We start from the raw sequence: 21,057 nt of genomic DNA, 5'->3' as shown, positions 1-21,057 counted from the left end.
AAGGACTCACTCAAAGGAACTCGCTCTGGTTTAGACCTCTGCACAAAGTCTAGCAGCTGCTGCCTTTATCATATGAGGCAACTTGAGCTAAACAAAATGAATTGGAACTAAACATTGTAAGCAAGGGATATTATTTCTGTCATTTTTGGCTGCCAACAAAATGTCGAGAAAATTACGAAGTAATAGCTACCACTGTGAAAGAGAATAAGAAATAAAATAAACTTTTTATGCCTCAGGAAAAGCTTTCCATTCCTTCTACTTTTATAGGCCAGCACAAGAGCTTTCTGTGGGTCTTGGCACCCGGCATCCCATAAACAATCATTTGCACACACTAGGAATCCAAATGTGTGCTGTTCCTGGGGTCTGTATCCTTCACCTTGACAGAAACAGAGAAGGAGTTTTAATAAGATTTATTTTATACACAGAAATTGCCTCTTTTGTCAGCAAGAAAGAAATCTAGTTAAATGGATAGTCTTATAAAAAGCAGCGTAAGCATTTTTAAAATTAAATCACACCTTATGAGACTCAACGTTTCTTCTTCTCCCACCTATCCCCAAATTCACCACACAAACTTGGTAGTGAACTTCCTTCTAGTTGCTCAAAGTACTGGCAGGAGCCCATAGAAAGGGAAAAGTTACCATCTAATAAAGCTCTTAAATGTACATTCAAATGCTGTAGAAAACTAAAAAAAAAAAAAAAAAAAAAAAAAAAAAAAGAAAGAAAAGGCTTCAGGTGGTAGTGCCACATTTAACTTATCTTAAGGTTTTCTTACTTTGCTTCAGGATAGGGTCTGGACAGGGCATTGCTGGGGGTTGAGGGAAATAGGGGACAGGATCCTAGAGGTGACTGGAGCCAGGAAGTGACTACAGACTGGGAAAGAGACCAAAGAAGGGGCAAAAGGGAAGCAGTAATGTAAGAATGATTGTAAATTCATTGATTCAATTCACTTTAGGACCTGATGAGTTCAAAGATGAGAAACATACTCTGAGAATGGTGTGGTTTGCCCAGACTGCTGTTTACCCCCACAGAGCCCATCAGTGACCTGCACTGCAGACAACAGCAGAGGGGGTTTGCTTCATTAGACCCTCAAACAATGAGAAGATTAGACTGTAAGTTCCTCTAGGAGAAACAACACTTCCTGTACTTTATTTTTGGCATGTGAAGGCCTTGTAGAAAAGCCTGAATCTCCTTATCTCTAGCTCTGAGCTCTTGTTATGTCATGTCTAGTGGTCAGCTTGGTATTCTATTTTGGAAAGGAACAGGAAGAAGGGAGGTTGAGAATAAAATGTAACTATCTTTGAATGGTATTTGCCATGAGAGGCTCAGGCAGTTCCTAGGTGAATTGTGGTGGTGGTTTTCTTTGGGTAGGTGACAAGTGTCTGAACTTTATGCCAAAAAGAGAATTTTGCAGCAGAAAATGCAGGTTCTAGTTCTGGTTCTGCAATTTCCTATTAGCAAGATTTTTAAGCATAGCCTTTGACCTTTCAAAGGTAAATTTTATTCATCTACTATGTAAAAATAATGCTCGCCTGTCTTCCCTTCTCATCTGGTATTTGAGAAGGTCAGAAAAGAAATGAAAGGGGTTTGTAAGTACAATAAAGTGTGAAATATATCCATTCATTCAGCAGACATTACTCAGCCAAGATAAATTAAGCAGTCTCAGCTCTCAAAAATCAAATAATCTAATCTAATAATCATCCGGGCATGTACTTGTTTATGGGGGAAAGCACATCCATTGAGATCTGGGGGCCAGGGGTAACTGATGCCAGACAAGTCATTTTTGACGAGAGAGCAATCAAACATGTCTCCATGCCATGTCAGGTATGTTAAACTCATCTTATGTTGTTGTGCAAACCCAGGGTAGTAGTTGAGTGGAGGGTGCAGATGTCTTCCATCAGAAGTAAAGTCATACCCATCCTGGCCATTGCCATCTAACTTCGATGAGAGATTGAGGCCTTGGCTTCCATGCTTCTGCTTTATTTTCTAAACATCACCCTTTCTTCTCTCATGACCACTTTCTAGGAAGTCCAATAAGCAACAAACTGAAGGTGTTATCAAAGGGAAATGAGATGGCCTTAGAGTTTTCATCTATTCAATGATTCTCAGTTTAAGTTTGAATATACAGATATATTTAAAATTGTCTGAAATGTGACCACTTTTTAACATGAGTACCCAAGTGTATGGTACTGGTTCTAAACTCCCACCTGCTTAAGTCTAGATGACCCCCCTCTATAGATATTTCCAGGGATCCATGGGGATATACATGTGCCCCCAAATCAGATTCTGCTATCTCTTGCCAATGCTGGCCAGCCAAAGGAGTGCTTTGGAGTCTCTGCAGTTAAAACTTGTTCTTAAAACTGTATTCTTTATGTGGCAGCCAGTTTCACAGAGCTGTAAATCCATAGTTCCCATTCATGGTACCTGTGGTGGAGAAACTGGATGACAGTTATGCCTTAGAGCTGGAGATCTTGCCACTGCTCTCACAAAGTGACAAGGGGACACTTTAGTTTTTGCTTATCTGGGTCCTAGGGGAGGAGGGTTCCCCAATAAGGGTATGTGAGTCCCGTGACTTTCTTCCTGGTGAGCAAACACAAGCCAAGGTTGTCTGGGTTGAGATGACTTACCGTGTCTCTTTGTCATATTTAACCTGGAACCTTCACTCTCCCACAGTGCTCAAGCTTGATTCTGGTTAGGTTCACTTTTTAAAGAATTGTTTTTCCTTGTTGGGGCCACCTCAGTCTAGCTGACACATACTGTGACTGAATCCCAGTAGGTGAATAGGCTTCAATTCCAGGATGGTCCTCAGACCCAGTGTCAATCAATGGATGAAAACACAATTCAGGAAGGCAAGGCATTGCCCTCCTCTCCTCAACAGAGCCAAGTGAACCCCAGCTCCAGCCTGGCCAAGGCCCCTGTTACTCTTCATAAAATACCACAGCTTTCATTTTCTTTCTCAAATGTGGTGAGTTCCTTTTTGCATCAGGGGCTTTGCATTTCCTTTTCCTCTCCTGGGTACTCTGAACCCCTGCTCACCACCTATTCCTCAAGCCTTAGCTTAACTGTCACCTCCTCAGAGAGCCATTTTCTCAGTCTGTAGGATATTGTCCCCTGTAACACTTTTCACAATCTGCATTTTTGTTGTTTATGTACTTGTTTCCTTGTTTCATGGAAGAGCCATGAGAGCAGCAGCCTGGCCTGTTGCTGCTGTATCCCTGGGCTTGGTAGGGTGAATGGCAAAAAATCAATCACAGTCAACATGATGGAACACTTAGGATTTTCCAAGTATTGTGCTAAGCACTTTTACATGCACTAACTCATCTAATCTTAACCACAAGCCCAGGAAGTAAGCATTATTGCACTATCCCTTTCTGCAATAAGGGGGGATTGAGGCTGGGTAAGTATAGTGACTTGTCCAGACACAGCACTAGTACTGGGATGCAAACCCAGGCAGTCTGACTGCAGAGTTCATGCACTGACCTACTGTGCAACAGGCCTCTTAAATTACTATATGTTGAGAGTCATTTTGCCCTATTCCGGGGATAAAGCAAAAGAACATCTTCTGTACAAGCTCACACTTGAGAACATGGCCACCTTGGCACACATTCAGAGGGAATGTCTAGAGAACACTGATTCTAGTGGAAATATATAACATGGGCAATAAACACCTCTAGGGTAGAGGCTTTGCCACATATTAAAACCTACTATTTATTTTGCATATATAACTTCATGAGCCCCAATTCCTTCATTAACACATCCTATGTTAGAACATGAATGCAAAAGCCATAGCCTAAGTTCAAATCCTCACTCTACTACTTAATAGATGTGCCAACTTGGGCAATTTTCTAAATCTCTCTGTGTCTTTCATAGGATTATTGTGAAAATTAAATGGGCTAATACATGTAAGCCACTTAAAACATTCAATAACTATTAGTTATTTTTCTTAGTATTTGCAAGTCTTCATGTGACTAATTTTCAAACACTACGGCATTTGGATGTATTGAATCTCACAAAAGCCCTTTGAGGTTGGTGCTGTAATTACCCTTTTGTGCAGAAACTGGAGCTTAGAAGGGGTTTAAGAACCTGGCCACATTTCAAAGGCTTAGTAAGAGATGGAACAATGGTTAGGTCCCATCAGTGGACTACACAGTACAAACTTTCAGCTTTCCCTTATTTTGCCTCTCCTCATTTGTTTCTAAAGATGGTCATGCTAGCATAGACCACGGTCATAATAGGGTCATAGCTAACCTTTCATCTTTTCTAAACTTTCTTCTTTATTTATTTGTCTGTGAAAAACCTTACCTACTATTTTCCCTTCTCTCTAGCAGGACACCTTACTTTAGGGGAGAAAGTCTTGGGTCATCAGAGGCATCAAAAGATGTTTCAGCCCTCACCTTTAAGACTTGTGTGGACATTTTTTCTCTGGAACAACTGGTTGCTGGTAGCAGGGGGACTGACTATCCTGTGGTGAGTTCTCCTGCCCATCCTCCAATGCAGAGGTGATTGCCAGAGGCATTTCTCCTCCCCATGAGTAAGCCTTCTTAGTTCTCTTGTATGGGTGGCGTCTGTTCTGATGTTAAAACTGACTTTTTTTCTCATTCTGTGTGTGTGTGTATTATGCATGGTTCTTCTTCAGCACTGCCACACTGCCACCAGCTCCCTTTGCCGTTAATGCCTCTTCATTGCTCCTCACGTGACATGGCAGCAGCCTGCCTGGACTTGGACTGAGCAGAGACTTTATTTTGCTTGTGATGCATTATTTCCTTTCACCAGAAAGCGATTCCTCCAATGTTGTCTCCTGGGGACACGTTGCTGCTCTTGCCTGGAGCTGCCCTGGTTACTTGGTCTGGGCTCATGTACAGCTCTAATTCAATTTATAATGCAGTTACATAACTGTTCCCAGTCTCCAGTTGACCTTGATGTCAAGCAGCGGTCAAGTTGTACCAGCCCAGAGAAAGGAGGAGGAATCTCTGGTCAGCCCTTGAGAACATTTTAGCTGGGGTTCTGGAATGGAATGTGGCACAGAAAGGCCAAAACCGACCAGTAAATTCTTTGGAAAGGGGAAAAGCAAGGGTTGTTGATTTTTCAAGAGGGATGCTATTGACTTTCAGGGCCATCCTGTGTCACTCAGTGTTATGAGAGCTGTCCTCTCACCAAAGATAAGCTGGCTGTCTTCTTTCCCTGTGAATCGCTGTTAGCAAATGAGCCTGTTGGCTTCAGGGGAAGTGCTCCTCTGAGTGTCTTCAGCTTGGAAACCTCTCAAGGACAGACTTTCAGCACATTCTTTTCCAGAGAGTCCTGGTTCTACTCAGTTCGAAACAGTGACAAGAATAACGAAGTTTTGATACTTTTGCTTCTGGTCTTAATTCAGGCAGGAAGGCCAGGAGTTTGAAGATGAAAGCAAAACTGCAAAGTAATGGCTGAGCAAATCAGTCACAATTTCAGAAATTCAATAGAGTGAAAGCTCTCTGAGAGCAAGGAATCTTTTTATTTCATTCTCTGTTATCTCCCTGCACTGCAAAAACATATCTGGCACAGAATAGGTACTCAGAGAATATTTGTTCAGTGATGTCCCATATGATGCATAACATGATTTATGAATAGTGGAAAATGAATTTTCTCTAGTTGGTTTGCCCAAGGCTATTATACCAGAGATTTTCAAAACTCTATTTTACATATTTTAATCATATATATGTGAAATTACGATGTTAAATTTTGTACAAATTCATACTTATGTTGTAGATGGATAGATAATGTATATATAAATGATCATTAACTGATTGCTCATCGATAATTAGCACACTAGTTGACTGTGCCTAGATTTAGAGGTTTGGCCTTAATCACAATTTATTTACAGTGATTTGGCTGTCCCCATCAGCAGGACTAGCTTCATGGGTGTGTGTCTGGTACATTTGTGCAGGACCCCTTGCTTAAAAGGGTTCCATACTTAGGTTTAGTGCTCTGTTGTCATCATCTTGAAATTCTTAATAACTTTTGAACAGAAGGACCCCATTTTCATTTTGCACTGGTCCGTGCAAATTATGGAGCAAGACTGTCAAAAGTACAGAGAGAGCTAGCTCACAGAAATACCACTTAATGGCATCTACACATACTACTAGCCCTTGGTGAGAAAAACAAAAAAAACCGAAAAATACAAAAAACAAAAAACAGCTGTTTATGGAACAAGCCCACCACTGTAATAATATACATATTGAGAAAGGAATGGTCCACTATTTACAAATCACTGAGAGATACTAATTGATCCATTAACCTTACTAATGGCAGATGCATGATACATTATGCTTTGAAAAAGGATAATCAGGGAAATAACTCACGAATTCACTGGTGCTTATTCTCTGCATGAGCTAGCTATCTCTGCTCTCACTTTATCAACCAAAATTCTACTAATTTTTCTACCAATTAAATATTCTTAATTCATCTCTATTGTCCACTTTTATCTTTTCTTACAAGCCCTAACTACCCCTATTGGTTAGTCTCTGCAACATTTAAGTATTTGGTCAATATCAATTTGGTACTTTAATGAATGCTAGTGCTTTGAGAAAAGTGTTTCCATATTAAAATTATTTCCAATACCTTGCCTCCCAGGAAGTATACATAGAGTAACAACACATCAAGTTAATTTTTCTAATAATGCATAACATTGGCCTGTACATATAAAGCCATTGAGTAAATATCTAATTAATTAAATTGAACTCACCAGAAAATAATAATTTCCTGAGTATCACACATTAACATACACATAATAACTTTTACATAGCTTTTAAAGTAAAAGTTAATCTTTCTAAACAGTTGTTTTGGCTTAAGTGAGTTTTTAAAGTTGCCATAATACTAAATGGCAGCCTACATATGCCAGATGTATAAAAATGAATTCACATTGATCCTTGGACTCGTGGGTTAAGGATCCTGCGTTGCCATGAGCTGTGGTGTAGGTCACAGACACGGCTCGGATCTGGTGTTGCTCTGGCTCTGGTTTAGGCTAGACCCCTAGCCTGGGAACCTCCATATGCCATGGGTGTGGCCCTAAAAAGATGAAAGACAGACAAAAAAAAAAAAAAAAAAGAAAGAATTCACAGAACAAGCAAATAAACGAAACACAACAGAAACAGACTTGTGGATACAGAGAACAAACTGGTGGCCGACAGAGAGGAAGGGGAAGGGGGATGTAGGCAATAATTTTATAATGTGTAAAATATTAAATCACTATGTTATATAACTTTCATATTGTATGTCAATAAGTCAATTAAAAAATAATGAATTCACATCTCTTCGTATTTCCAAACGAGGGAGCCGAAAAGATTTTAAGAAACATACATCTTTGAAACAAACGGAGATGGTCTTTTGGTAGATTTAATTTTCCCCCAACTTTCCCAATTTTAAATCTCCCAATTTTAAAGCACTCCAACTGCTCAGGCCTTGTTTGCTGGACGATTTAACACCCACTTGCATCTCATAAAGTCTCCCACATTTATAATTTCAAAGAATATTTACGACCGTTTGAATACTTCTTTATTTATTAAAAGGCCAAGTCGTTCATTGCTTTGGCTGATCAGAGCAGCCTAATTCGCATGCAGATCTTGATGCGAAGCCATGAGGTTGTTGTTGCCAGCTAGGGATGCTCACAGTCAGGTAGTTCTTAATTGCATTATTTTCTAGATAGGGATTTTCTGAAATATATTTTCTTTGCACTGGAGAAAAAGTTTTAAAACTTTGCTTTCGCTTCACACTGAGAATCAGAAATAGGCAGAAGGAAAATAATCAGTTTCCACAATACTGTCTTGGCAGGAGAAATATTTTTTTTTAGACTCCACCTTTTTCAACATAGTCCGGCAACACCAAACTCCTGTTTTTCATTAGTTCAATTCTTGTTCGCTATATACTTCCACCCTCGAGGGGAGAGGAGGTCACAGAGGGGATGCCATCCCATGGTGATGCCCACACACAAACAAGTTCTTAAGCTTGGACACTGATGGAGAACCTAACAGGCAAACTCACACCATCATACACATCCTAGCAAAGGCAATCCGTATTTACGCTGTTCTTTTCTAAAGAGGCTCAATCCTTTTACTGCCTCTTTGACTGAAAAAAAAAAAAACTAAAAGAGCACAAAAAATTATGAGTTAACCCATGTCAAAAGACTAAGAGTAAATAATCTCTGAAGGTAATCAACTGTTTAAATAGCTATTAATTTAGTATGAAAATTATTCAAACCCATCGTATTCAGGCTAAATGAAACAAAAGATTAGGCCTAAATGGAAATCAAGAGATAGCTTTGAAAAGTGCCTACATCTCCATCATTTTTCACAAGGCCTCCTTTTTTTTTTCCCCTGCAACCATAGAATGTAGAAGTTCCTGGGCCAGGGATCAAACCTACAATGCAGTTGCAGCCTGTGACACTGCTTAGGCAATGCCAGATCCTTAACATACTACACCACAAGGGAACTGCCCACAAGGTCTGTTTTCTAAAAAATTGTCATCTCTTGGAAAATTCCATCCTTCATTTGCTGCAGGCAAATGACTCATTGTCAAGGTTTTCAAACTGGGATTCAGGGAATACAGGGGGTTTCTCTCAGGCCTTTCAGGTTTGCCTGATTTTCAAATCACAGTTTCTCCACAAATGTTCACATACTTTCAACATGTAAAACACTTACAGGAAATCTATAACAATGATTAGTTGCTTAGGCACTCTTTCCAAAGAGCTAGAGGAGGAAAAAAAAAAGAAAAAAAAAGAGTCAGGAAGAGAAAGACAAATACCATGTATCACTTATACCTGGAATCTAACATATGGCACAAATGAACCTTTCCACAGAAAAGAAACTCATGGACTTGGAGAATAGTCTTGTGGTTGCCAAGGGGGAGGGGGAGAGAGTGGGATGGATTGGGAGCTTGGGGTTAATAGACGCTAACTATTGTTTTTGGAATGGATTAGCAATGAGATCCTGCTGTGTAGCACTGAGAACTATGTCTAGTCACTTATGATGGAGCATGATAATGGGAGAAATAAGAATGTGTACATGTATGTGTCACTGGGTCACCATGCAGTACAGTAGAAAAAAATTATTGGAGAAATAATAATAAAATTTTTTTTTTAAAAAAATGAGGAGCTTGAAGGGACTGGTTAAAGTAGGTGACCCAATAGGCGATGGGACCCAGAGATTCCCAGACTCAAAACCTTGAAAAACACATCCTTCTTTTCACAGGAGCTGAGAAGCCTGGAGGGGATTGAGCTGGGAGGGTGGCATGGACAGGAAGCAAGTGAGCAGTGGTACAAATCCAGTGGGCATCCCTGACTTTCTGTTGATCAGGCGGTTCTAAACAACTATGTGGAAGGGTTGGTATTTTGTCTTTTGAGCTAGGGTAAGTTTTCAGACACTAGTGTCACCATGGGAAAATACAAATTTGACATTAACATTCTGAGTTACAGAAAAAGCAAATGGATTATCAATGATCTTAAGTGAGAATTTCTGAAATTCTCAGGATGCAACTTTAATTCATCTTAATTAAAAGAGGTTCTATCATGTATTGTGTGGGGTGAGTGAGAGGAATAAAGACTATCCAAGTCAAATCATAATACATTGAGCTATGACTTTAAATAAGGATGAACATTACTGGCCAATATTCTATTCACCAGTAATGTTTTTAAAACCTTAAAACTATTACTTCAATTTTAATGGAATATCTGGCCGTGGAGGCATGGTCAGTCAGCTTTGATCCGAACAGGTCTGAAGTTTTAAGAATGGTCAGGCAAGTTAGGGCTTGTCAATAAATGAAAATCAAAGTTAGAGTCAGGCATTAATTGAGAATATTTGCAGATTTAAATGAGTACTTAGTTGTATGCATACCTATCATATATTCATTATCATAAATGAATATAACTCAGGAACAGAGAGATAGAGAGACACATAGAAATGGGGTATGTAGGAAAAGACACAAAACTTGCATGCCCTCTCTGAGCCCTCCACTCTCCCAATCCTTACGTGTATTTACCAACCCGGAAGCTCTCCAAACCCCATCTTTTTAGGGGTCTGTAGAGGCTTCCTTACATAGGCACGAGTGATTAAATCATTGGCCATTGTCTGAATGATTGAACCTCCAACCCCCCTCACACTCCTAAAGTTAAATGGGTGGGGCTAAATTAGAACCCTCTATTCCTTGTTGTTCCCCCAGTAACCAGCCCTTTTCCTGAGGGGACTTCCAAAAATCACCTCATTAACTTCCTCAGGCATGGTTGAAAGGGGCTTGTTAGGTATAACAGGATACTCCTTTCACCTTTATGCTACAAGTGATCTCAATAGCTGAAGACAAAATACCAAATATAATAAAAGACATTCCCACTGCCCTTAGGAAATTCCAAGAGTTTTAGGAGTTCCCAGAAATAGGATTAAAATGGAACACATGTATTTATTACAAATCACAATATATTATATTATATTATGTTATATTATATTATATTGTATTGTATTATATTATTATATTATGTTAAACCCATTTTAGGAGCTAGATCTCTCTTAAAGAAAATGTTTTTAAGCCAGAGTGATATCAAGCATCATAATTCACTGGGTGACAGTTAACCACATTTGCAGAATGTGATAAGCTAAACGCATCCCGGCGATGTTGAGGAAAGAGGAAGCAGAACATCTTGGGAGGCAGAGACTTCATCGTGGCTTGTGAGTGGCTAATGAGCTCTGCCTGACATGAGCAGAGGGTTCCTACTGAGAAGCAGCAGCTTACCTGATGGTCTGGTCCCAAAGGTCAGGATGAAGAGAGCACCCTTGGGGCATGCTGGGACTAGTCTTCTCTCTATTATGTGGTATTTTTCACATCCTGGGACAATTTCATAGGTTAATTTTAAAATTCTTTCCTATTGAGATCTATGTTTGCAAGTACCTACACACTGTGAAGTATTTTAATTTTAAAGAAAACTTAAAAACTTTACAAATTTTACAAGTACTTTGGCCTCTAAAATAGAATAAGTATATATACTGTGTTTATAATAAAGAGAGGGTATCTGCAAACCACACCTTACACAAGAACTAGTCATTGAATTTATGTGTTTAAAGCGGAAAAAAAAAAAGAGCTTAGAAGAAATTGTTCAAAAGGAGTAAAGCCATTTACAAAGAAAACCAAATAATGAAAAACTGACCAAACTACACACAGTAACTCTTGTGCTTAGTAACTAATTAATCATGGTATTTGGGGCAGCCTGTCTAGCACTTGGTTTTCTGAGGTTTGTAAATGAAGAGTAGAATCTTGAAGAACAGTGGGCCTGTTAAGTGTTGTTTTGTTTTATTTTGTTTGTTTTTAACAAAGGTATTGATGCACTCAAAAGTCCCTATTGAATTCACAAAGCCAGCAATGTGTTGAAGTGTTTGTTACTATGAAGGTATGTTAAGGATCAGAGCAGATTTTCTGAGCAAAGATGTTTAAATAAAAACATAATTCAAAGAGGATCATGATCCAGTGGTGGAAAACCAAGGCTTTTCCTTAGTCCAGCCTCTTCGTGGAGCAAAGGTTGTGGTAGTCACCAAATTGACAGGCAGCGTTGAATTTCTACTAGTGATCAGTGGCATGTCAGGAAGGTGCTGGTAGCGAACTGTGGGCAAGAAAAGCATGCAGGAGTTCCCGTCGTGGCGCAGTGGTTAACGAATCCGACTAGGAACCATGAGGTTGCGGGTTCGGTCCCTGCCCTTGCTCAGTGGGTTAACGATTCGGCGTTGCCGTGAGCTGTGGTGTAGGTTGCAGACACGGCTCGGATCCCGAGTTGCTGTGGCTCTGGCGTAGGCCGGTGGCTACAGCTCCAATTCAACCCCTAGCCTGGGAACCTCCATATGCCGCGGGAGCTGCCCAAGAAATAGCAACAACGACAACAACGAAAGACAAACGACAAAAAAAAAAAAAAAAGAAAAGCATGCAGATAGATGCAGAGTGAGAGTTAAACCTTCCAAGAGTCAACCGGCAAAGGCAAATCTCTCATGTACGGAATTTTTTTTTAAACTTCTCCTCTCACTCTGTCTCCATTATAAATTTTCTTGAAGTGAACTGGCAACTAAATCTGAACAGACGAAAATCCTACATACAGGCATGAGAGCTAGAAAACCCTAAACTCAAATCTAGACTCTGGCCCTTAACAACGCCGTTTCTTCCTCTCACTAAGAGAGGCAATGGTGATGCCTCCGGGCAGTGTTGTTCTTAGAATTAAACATGAAAACGAATGTAAAACATGGAGAAAAATGTGTAGACCAAATCATGGATCCAATTCTCCTTCCCTTTCACTTTCCATCCTTCAGCCAGGGACTCTCTTTTGAAGGACCACAGAAGAATTTCCCTCAAGAGCCTTCTTTTCCCCTGCTTCTCACTCCCTGCTGAGGAAGCCCATCTTATCCGCCCAGGCTGCCTCTGCTGCTTCTCTGCTTAACCTGAATGTGGGGAGAATAGGAGGGCAGGGGAGGAAGGAAGGAGGGTGGAGTCTGAAGCCAGCAGAGGTGGAGAGGAACCTCGCCTCTGTCCTGCTCCAGTGGAACTGGACAGATGGCAGAACTTGCACTGGGCTTCCCTCACTAACCAGTCAGAGGGGTCACTTTGCCTCAGAAGCAGGAAAGAGGCTACCCTCACATCTTCACTGCCTGCCTCTTGGAAGAGGGTATGAGAGACCATGGGCATCCTTCTCTTTTCTGCCATCATGTAAGTCATACACTAGGGTTCAGGTCCAAGGCTTGCCTTGAAAAGGCTGATCTGGCCGTGCAGGGCTGACTTATTCCTTAGATCGAGGAGGCAGGCAAGTTCCTCTGGCTCAAAATACTTTTAGACCCACAGCTATGTTTTAACTGCTTTTAAAATCAGAAGAAAAAATGAAAAAATGATGTTTTACTATATATTGTTGATATATGAATCTTTAAGTCAATGCTGTCAAAAAGTATAACTGTTGATTTTTGGTTTTTTTGGAGGAAGGGGCTTATGTAAAGTAACTAAGGCCCATACAGCCAAGTTCTAATACTCTTCTTCCTGTAGCTGACCTGGCAGAAGGGAGTCAGAGTCATGCGGGAAGGGAGACTTAAGAGACATAACCTCAACTTTAACCCAACCTATAGTTTCCACTCATTCTAACTAGACATTGCTATTGGTCATTGAGTGTTTGTCCTTTAACAAAGCTGACTTTACTGGTTTAGCGTCTCTTTTTCATTCATTTGCTTTTTGTTTGTCTTACTTTTCCTTTTAATTTCATCTGATTATCAACTTCTTGTGTCTGTCTTGTATGGAGTTAAAGCTGGTAGGGAGTAGAGATGGATCCCAAAGATTTCCCCAGCTGACCCTGACCTCCTTTTCTATATTTCCCTTTGGAGTTCTTTGGTTCTACACTATTGCCAATAGAAATTGAAGACTTATTCGGAATCGGAGAATTTTAGGATCATCCCACAGTTAGAGTTGTGCAAATTCAAGGCCTTAGCTTCAAATAAGAAACTGTCATCATGGATTTGCCTCATAGTACTTTTTGGCTCTAGGACGTAGGCATCTATTTATTTTGCACCACAATTGTCTAAGGCATTCCATCATGATTTATTGAATGCTTACTAAGTGTAAGTCCCTATGCCTGACCCTAGGGTCATAAGACACAAACTCTGCCTTTCAGAATGGTGCAATGCAGAATGGGTTGAATTATATCTCCCCCAAATTCTTATCTTGACATCCTAATACCCAGTACCTCTGAAGGTGACCTTCTTTGGAAATAGAATCATTGCAGATGTAATTAGTTCAGATGAGCTCATTAGGGTGGGCCCTAACCCAAGGTAACTAGCGTCTTGTAAATAGGGGAAATTTGGAGTTCCCATTGTGGTGCAGTGGAAACAAATCTGACCAGTATCCATGAGGATGCAGATTTGATCCCTGGCTTCACTCAGTGGATTGGGAATCCAGCATTGCCATGAGCTGTGGTGTAGGTCACAGATGTGGTTCAGATCACATGCTGCTGTGGCTGTGGCTGTGGTGTAGGCCAGCAGCTGTAGATCCAATTTGACCCCTAGCCTGGGAACTTCCATGTGCTGTGGGTGAAGCCCTAAGAAGCCAAAAAAAAGGAAGTTTGGGTACAGATACTTGCACATAGGGAAAAAATGCCACATGAAGCTGATGACAAAGTCCAGGGTCATGCTTCTATAAGCAATCAGTGCCAAAGATCGCCAGCAAACAACCCAATCACCAGATACTGAGCAAGCGTCTTCAACAGATTCTCCTCTCACAGCCCTTAGAAAGAACCTATCCTGGCAATACCGTGCTCTTGGGTTTCTAGCCTCCAGAAGAAATTTCCATCATTTAAGCCACTCGGTGTGTGTGGTACATTGTTATGGTAGCCCTAGGAAACTAATATCACAGTTAACTAAACTCAATATAAACATATAATTATTACTAAGCAAATATGAGCTTTTAAAAAGACATCCTGCAGAAAGAAATACATAAAAAGACATAAAGATGCAAAAGCTGAGAAAATATTTTCATTCTGAAAAATGCAAGCTGTCTTTTAAAACTTAGTAGAGAAAGCTCCATTTTGGTTTTGCTCATCATTTTTGGAAGAGAGGGAAGCTGAATTTTTCCGTCAACACCTCACACTGCTTTCCTCTCCGGCCTGGGTGGTGACCACGCGGCTGTCAGCCCTCTTCACACCACTCAGCTGTGGTCAGGCTTGGCCCATGGTGCTGAATTTGGTGTGGCCCTTTCAACAGACTCATTTACTGGCAGATATCCTGCCACCACAGGGAGAATTTTTTGACCAGGTTGTGGCAATTTGCAATAAAAGGATAAACATACGTGGAACTCTCTGTACTTTTTCATTATGGAAATAGTCAATATTTTGTACTTAAATGATACATTGTACTCTTCTCTGAATTGCTCTGCGGGAAGCACTTCAAAATGTGTTATCTAGGTCCCAAAATAGACAGACTGTAATGGCTTCAGATTCACTTTGAAGCTAAAAGGAGATATTGTAGAGCCTTGACCAGCATCATAAGTGGAGTGGTACATTCCTCCATCCTCATATATTAATGATAATAGAACCTAGAATATCTACTCTAAAGAATTCTGAGAGTAAACCTTCTGTCTTCTTTCTTTATTTTTTTTAATGGATGTACCCAAAACATATGGAGGTTCCCAGGCTGAGGGCCGAATCCAAGCTGTAACTACAACCTGTGCTGTAGCTCCAGCAATGAAGAATCCTTTAATCCACTGCACCAGGCCAGGAATCAAACCTTTACCTCTGCAGTGACCCAAGATGCTGTAGTTGGATTCTTAACCTACTGCACCACATCAAGAACTCCAACCTTCTCCTATCTTAATAGAAGGTTTTCACAAACATCCTATGTGGATGTCCATCCTATGCAGATGTCTAATGTAGTCAGAAAAGAGTTGAGTAATAAAGACGACGCTCAGATTAGGGTTGAAATATGCATAGGCCAGATGTAGAACCAACAGTCAGAAAAATTCTTTGGGACAAAAACCAAAGCTGGGACTAAGCAAGAAAATGGGTTGAAGTTAGAGAAACTGTGTGTTTCAAGAGAGAACTAACCAAGGGCCAGATCCTTAGGATTGACTGACTCTTTTACTCATTGATTCTTTCGCTAACCCATTCAGCACCACCAAAACCATGTAAGTGTGGTGAGAAAAATGCATTTGAGCTTTGTCTTCATGTTGGTCTCATAGGACATGGAGAAGAAGCCGTACACAACTACACCATACAGCACAATGTGAAGAAGTATAAGCTGTTACAGGAACTTTATCTTAGTTATGGAAATGCCCTAGATTCTCCTAGACCTTCAGGAACCCATTCTGTTTGCAGTTCACTTCTACCATATCAGTGTCAGTGGGATACAAGGCACATGGAACAGAAATTTCCAGATACCTGGCATATGATAAAGTGTTCTCTAAACTAGAACACTCAATACAATCAAATCTTCCCACGGTGATTTAGAAAGCCAAGTCTTGGAGCCTATTATTGCTCAATATATTTGCTACCTGTTTCTCAATAGGACTTAGTGATTCAATGAAAAGAAAAGTGACATTCTTTGGTTTAAATTTTCCAGGAAAATTTAGAGTTTAATGTTTCCCTCATTCTTCTTATTTATGCTCAGCCAGCTAATCCATCAACAGGTCTTAAGGATTCTCCCTATGAAGCATATCCTAGATCCCCAATGCTCTGCACCTATCCTGCAACTACTCTTCCCTATGATGCCATCATTTTGTACTGGATTACTGTAGCAGCTTCGTAACTGATCTACCTGCTTTCAGTACTACCACACCCTCCCCTCTGCCAGTGCGCTACAAAGTGAGCTTTTGAAAACATAAATCATACCACATCAGCCCCTGTTTCTATGTTACAAATAGCTTCTCATCTAATTAAAACATCCTTCCTGGGCCAGGCAAAGCCCAGTGTGACCTAGTCCCAGCCTGCCTCCCCAATACAGAAGCTTCTCCCTTACCACACTGTCATCCTGTTTCTCCAATATACACATTACCACCTTAGAGCTTTTCTGTTAACTGGTGTCTCTTCTCTTATTTCTCAAATGGATTGCTCTTGCCACTTGGGTCTCAGCTTAGGTGACACCTCTGCATAGAGATTTACCTGACTCCCCAATCCCAAATATTCACCCAGCCATTGTCCCAAGGCCACCTTCTACTTTTCTGCATAGCCCTTAGCACCATCTGCTATCTGTCTTACTCATTTTTTTCCACCTCACAGGTCTGTAAGTTCCATGAGAACAGACACCTTGTTCTATCTTAATCGTGGGTGCCTCCCTAATACTTTGCATGTGACTGGCATTCAAATGCCATTTGCTGAATGACTAAATGTCTTCCTCCTTTTCTATTTGCTAAGGGTGTTGAGTCAGTTTCTTTCAGTTGCAAGGAACATGGTTGTTTAAGTTACTTTCCTTATTGAGAGCATTAGGGGAGAACAGGACACAGCTTTAAGAGCTGTCTAGCCAGGCCACAGGAACTGAAGAGTAATTCAGATGTCACATCCCCAGGAACTTTATAACCTGGACTATCCCTTAGCAGAAGGCATCTTTTGCTCTCTCTTTTAGTGCTGGGAGGCTTACCATCCACTTTGTTTTGAGAGATCCTGCCACTCCTGATGACTCCCTTCCTAAGTAAGGCCCTGATTTAGGACACTGCTGTTGGTGGAGGTGCTGATTCAGAAGGCTTCACGGGCCACTGGCTCACTCCACCCAGGCTTGAGGTTGGTGCTCATCTTCCATAAAAATGGCTGAGGCAGGATGACAGGGGTTGTGTGGGGAAGGGCTCCCCCTATGATCCTCACTCTCCCCAAAGAGGGTTGTGGGCAATACAGCCATTCTGAATCGTCTCAAAAGGAGAAAATATTTTTGTCAAGTAACTCTTGTACTACTGGAAATTCTAAAATATGTAAACATAAAACTGGATGTGGCCAGGGATTAGCTAAACACAAAACTATGGGGCAAATATATTCTGAAGGTTAATCCTGAGTAGGATTAATTTATGATAATTTCCCAAAAAATGTACAATCAAGATATGTATGTTTGGCTAATATTTTATTTTTTTAAATAAGCTGTTTGTAAAAATGCTTAACTATCAATTATAAAATGCCCACCTGCAAAAAAAATGGTTGGCTACATATCTGAAAAAAATGGATATAGAATCGCTGGTAGATTTAAGCAACATTGCTTAATGTGAAGTGTTTTCAGTTTAGGAGAATAGTGCATTTGTTTTTAAATAAAAATTGTATTTCAAGATAACCACAATAGAAGGCAGTTTGGCTCAGCATTTCTCAATAAATTTGCATTGTGAGCAAAATTGTATCTACAAAGAAATTCATTGCACAATGGTTTGTAGTAGCAAAAGTCTAAAAATACCCTAAATTCCTATAAATAAGTGACAGGTTAAGAAAATTATAGTACCTCCATAAAACACAATATGCCCTGCATCTATTGAAAAGAATGTCAATCTATATATGTTGATATTTAAAACAAATTTCAAAATATATTAAGTGGAAAAGCAAGAACAGAAATACAGATACCATTATTATGTGTGTGTGTGGGCGGGAAAGATGGCCTCCAAAGCAAGGACTAGCTGTCTGGGATGGGAACAGAACTACTTTTTAATTTATAAGCTTTTCTAATGTATGATTTTTTTAAACCCCATTCATGAATTGCTTAAAAAAACAGGACCTTATTTACCTATTAATCAAAACACACAGTACTAGTTTTCCATTGACTTTAGAAGAAATCGAGAAGAAATCTGAATATTCAGTACCTCTTTTTAAATTTTTTTATTACTCAGTGAATTTATTACATTTATAGTTGTACAATGATCAGTAGCTCTTATATCAAAAATCAAGTCTGTCAGTACCTAGAGAATTTATTCAGTCTTTGCCATTTTCCCTACTTTGTTTATATAATTTGTAACAGACAGAGCTTAGAAATAGAAAATCCATAACTACAATATAAGGATTAAAAGCATTTGCAATGTAAGAAAGTACTTAGTACCAAAGTATTTCCCTGGGGAAGAACCAGTTAGACATGAACTCTCATTATGTCACTGAGCTCTCCCAGGCATTCAGTATGACACACAAATTATATAATTCCATAATTAATATAAAGAATGCTATGCAGTTCATGTCTACTTCAGCTATTCCTAGAGTAGAGACAGAATAAAAGTACCTAAGATATTGGGCTTTACGTTGCTTACATGACCTTCATCTTTTCTCTCTGCTTTGATTTTTACTTGTTTCATCTGTGGTGTTATTTAATGAAGACAGAAAATAATGATAAATTCACATTTCTAGTTAGGATAATACTGTAAATTCACAATTTTAGAGGCTCGAAATATTCTAAATATACATCCTCTGTTATAGATTTTAAAAAGAGAAAAAAAATTAAAGTAGATATCATTTAAAAATTGGAAATTTTCATGGACCAGAAGAGGAATATAAATTATAGAGTGGAAGGGGAGACTGAAGTTAAGAGACACTGGGCTGGAGGCCTTTAGGGCTCTAGGTCTGGAAACTGGCAGAGGCAATGAAAGATGTTGATGCTTATGGGATAACAGGAACTAATACTGCCTGATGTAAGGTGGGAGCCTGGCTTACTTCTTGAACTCAGAGGCTGGGATCCTGTAAAATAGGCTAAAATAACACTATTTGCTACCATTATCTTGGGTTACAACTTCTGTAAAGCTGCATGATTGGGATACAAGAAAGAAATATAGCCTTAGTGCCAGAAGTTGAGCTGAGCTGTTTACTGACTTGGACTAGATGTGTAATATTTTCAATATTTTCCATCATGGATATCCTGAATAGCCAATAGAAAGCTCAACTCTGAATTCTGGGTGCTGAGGAAAGGGTGGAAGCAACCACAAAATTCGTGGAGAGCACTAGCTGACTTTCAAAAGAGAAGAAGAAAAACAATATTGCTGCCTAAGATTAACCTTCAACTAAAAATCCCACACAGAAGAGGGATACTAATGCTAACAAAATCAGCAATTAAAAGAAGAATTACCTAAAGATAAGAACAATACAGCAATCTGAGCAATAGTTTAGAATTAGTGTATAACGGCATTTTTAGCAACATGGATGGACTTAGAAATTATCATGCTAAGTGAAGTCAGCCATACAATGAGACACCAACATCAAATGCTTTCACTGACATGTGGAATCTGAAAAAAGGACAGAATGAACTTCTTTGCAGACAGATACTGACTCACAGACTTTGAAAAACTTATGGTCTCCAAAGGGGACAGTGTGGGGGGTGGGGGCATGTTCTGGGGTTGTGGGATGGAAATCCTATAAAATTGGATTGTGACAATCATTGTACAACTACAAATGTAATAAATTCACTGAGTAATAAAAAACAAACAAAAAAATAAAGTGTGTAAGAGTAAACCAGCTATAATGGAAAAAATACAAATCATTATTTAAAAAAATAAAATAAAGTGTATAGAAGGATATACATAGGTTATATGCAAATTCTATCCCATTTTATATAAGGATCTTGAGCACCCACACACAAAAAATAAAATAAAATAAAATTAGTGTATAAAGGATGCTCAAAGTGATTTAAAAAAAGGAACACCTCATCCCTAATATACTAAACAAAAATAGTCAGAGAATTACCAAACTAAAAGACAGTTATAAGGAATTGATCTAGGACACTGTACAGAGAAAAGTAATTTCAAATGTGAAAGAGCAGTTGAGAGACATGGAGGATATAATATATCCAACAGGAGCTCTAGGAAAAGAGAATAGAGGGAATGAGAGATAAGCAATATTCAAAGGAAGAATGTCAAAAATATTGACCAGAATTTATACTTTTTTTTTCAGATTTAAAATGCACACACAGCCTGAGCAAAGTCAATCAATTAATCAAACAGTCTAGACCTAGAAAGTGAATTGATATTTTATATATTATGTATAAAAAGAAAAAAGTATAAGCTAAAAGGTAGAGAAGATAGATGATAATTAGAAGGAAAGCAGACTTCTATCAACATCAATAGATGTTAAAAAGCAACGGGATAGGAGATTTCTGGGAAGATTGATGGTTAGGATGTATCATAAAACTGTCTCCTCACCTAGAAAATAATTACAATGGCAGAATCTGTATATTCAGCTATTTTGGAATTCTGGAGCCTGCTGAAGGCTTGCAACTTCCAGGGGAAGCCTTTATCCACTCTTGGTGGGAGCATAAAATGGTAGAAAGCAGTATGGCAGTTTCTGACAAATTTAAAAATAGAATTGCCATATGATCTAGTAATTATTTCACTTCAGAGTATATACTCAAAAGAACAAAAGGCAAGGCCTCAAAGAGATAGCTGTACAGCCATGTTCATAGCAGCATTATTTATAATGTCTAAGACAAACATGGAACAATCCAAATGTCCACTGATAAACAAAATGCAGTGTATACACAGAGGAATATTATTAAGTCTTTAAAAAGATGGAAATTCTGATACAACCTACAAAATGGATAAATCCTGGGGACATTATACTAAGTGAAATAAGCCAGTTACAAAAAGACAAATACTGTATGA

At 39.3% G+C, this 21,057-nt stretch overlaps 1 protein-coding gene across 1 annotated transcript in view; it reads right to left on the bottom strand.

The window, feature by feature from the left end:
* LOC146395592 (uncharacterized) overlaps nucleotides 1-21,057 on the bottom strand; it is a 795,612-nt gene that overhangs the window by 252,811 nt on the left and 521,744 nt on the right. Inside the window, exons 8-10 of the mRNA XM_085002420.1 lie at nucleotides 10,747-10,839; nucleotides 8,667-8,714; nucleotides 7,509-7,741 (exon numbers count right to left, since the gene is read on the bottom strand). Coding sequence (XP_084858546.1) covers nucleotides 7,549-7,741; nucleotides 8,667-8,714; nucleotides 10,747-10,796 — 291 coding nt within the window. The 5' untranslated portion in view covers nucleotides 10,797-10,839 and the 3' untranslated portion in view covers nucleotides 7,509-7,548. Of the gene's footprint in view, nucleotides 7,742-8,666; nucleotides 8,715-10,746; nucleotides 10,840-21,057 lie in introns of the transcript that reaches the window.

The sequence above is a fragment of the Sus scrofa genome, chromosome 16 (assembly GCF_054392235.1).
Source record: "Sus scrofa isolate SSC_HxYL_T2T_F1_AM1 chromosome 16, Sscrofa_HxYL_maternal_Yorkshire_Landrace_v2.0, whole genome shotgun sequence".
NCBI lineage: Eukaryota > Metazoa > Chordata > Mammalia > Artiodactyla > Suidae > Sus > Sus scrofa.
This window is presented reverse-complemented; position numbering and strand designations above follow the sequence as displayed.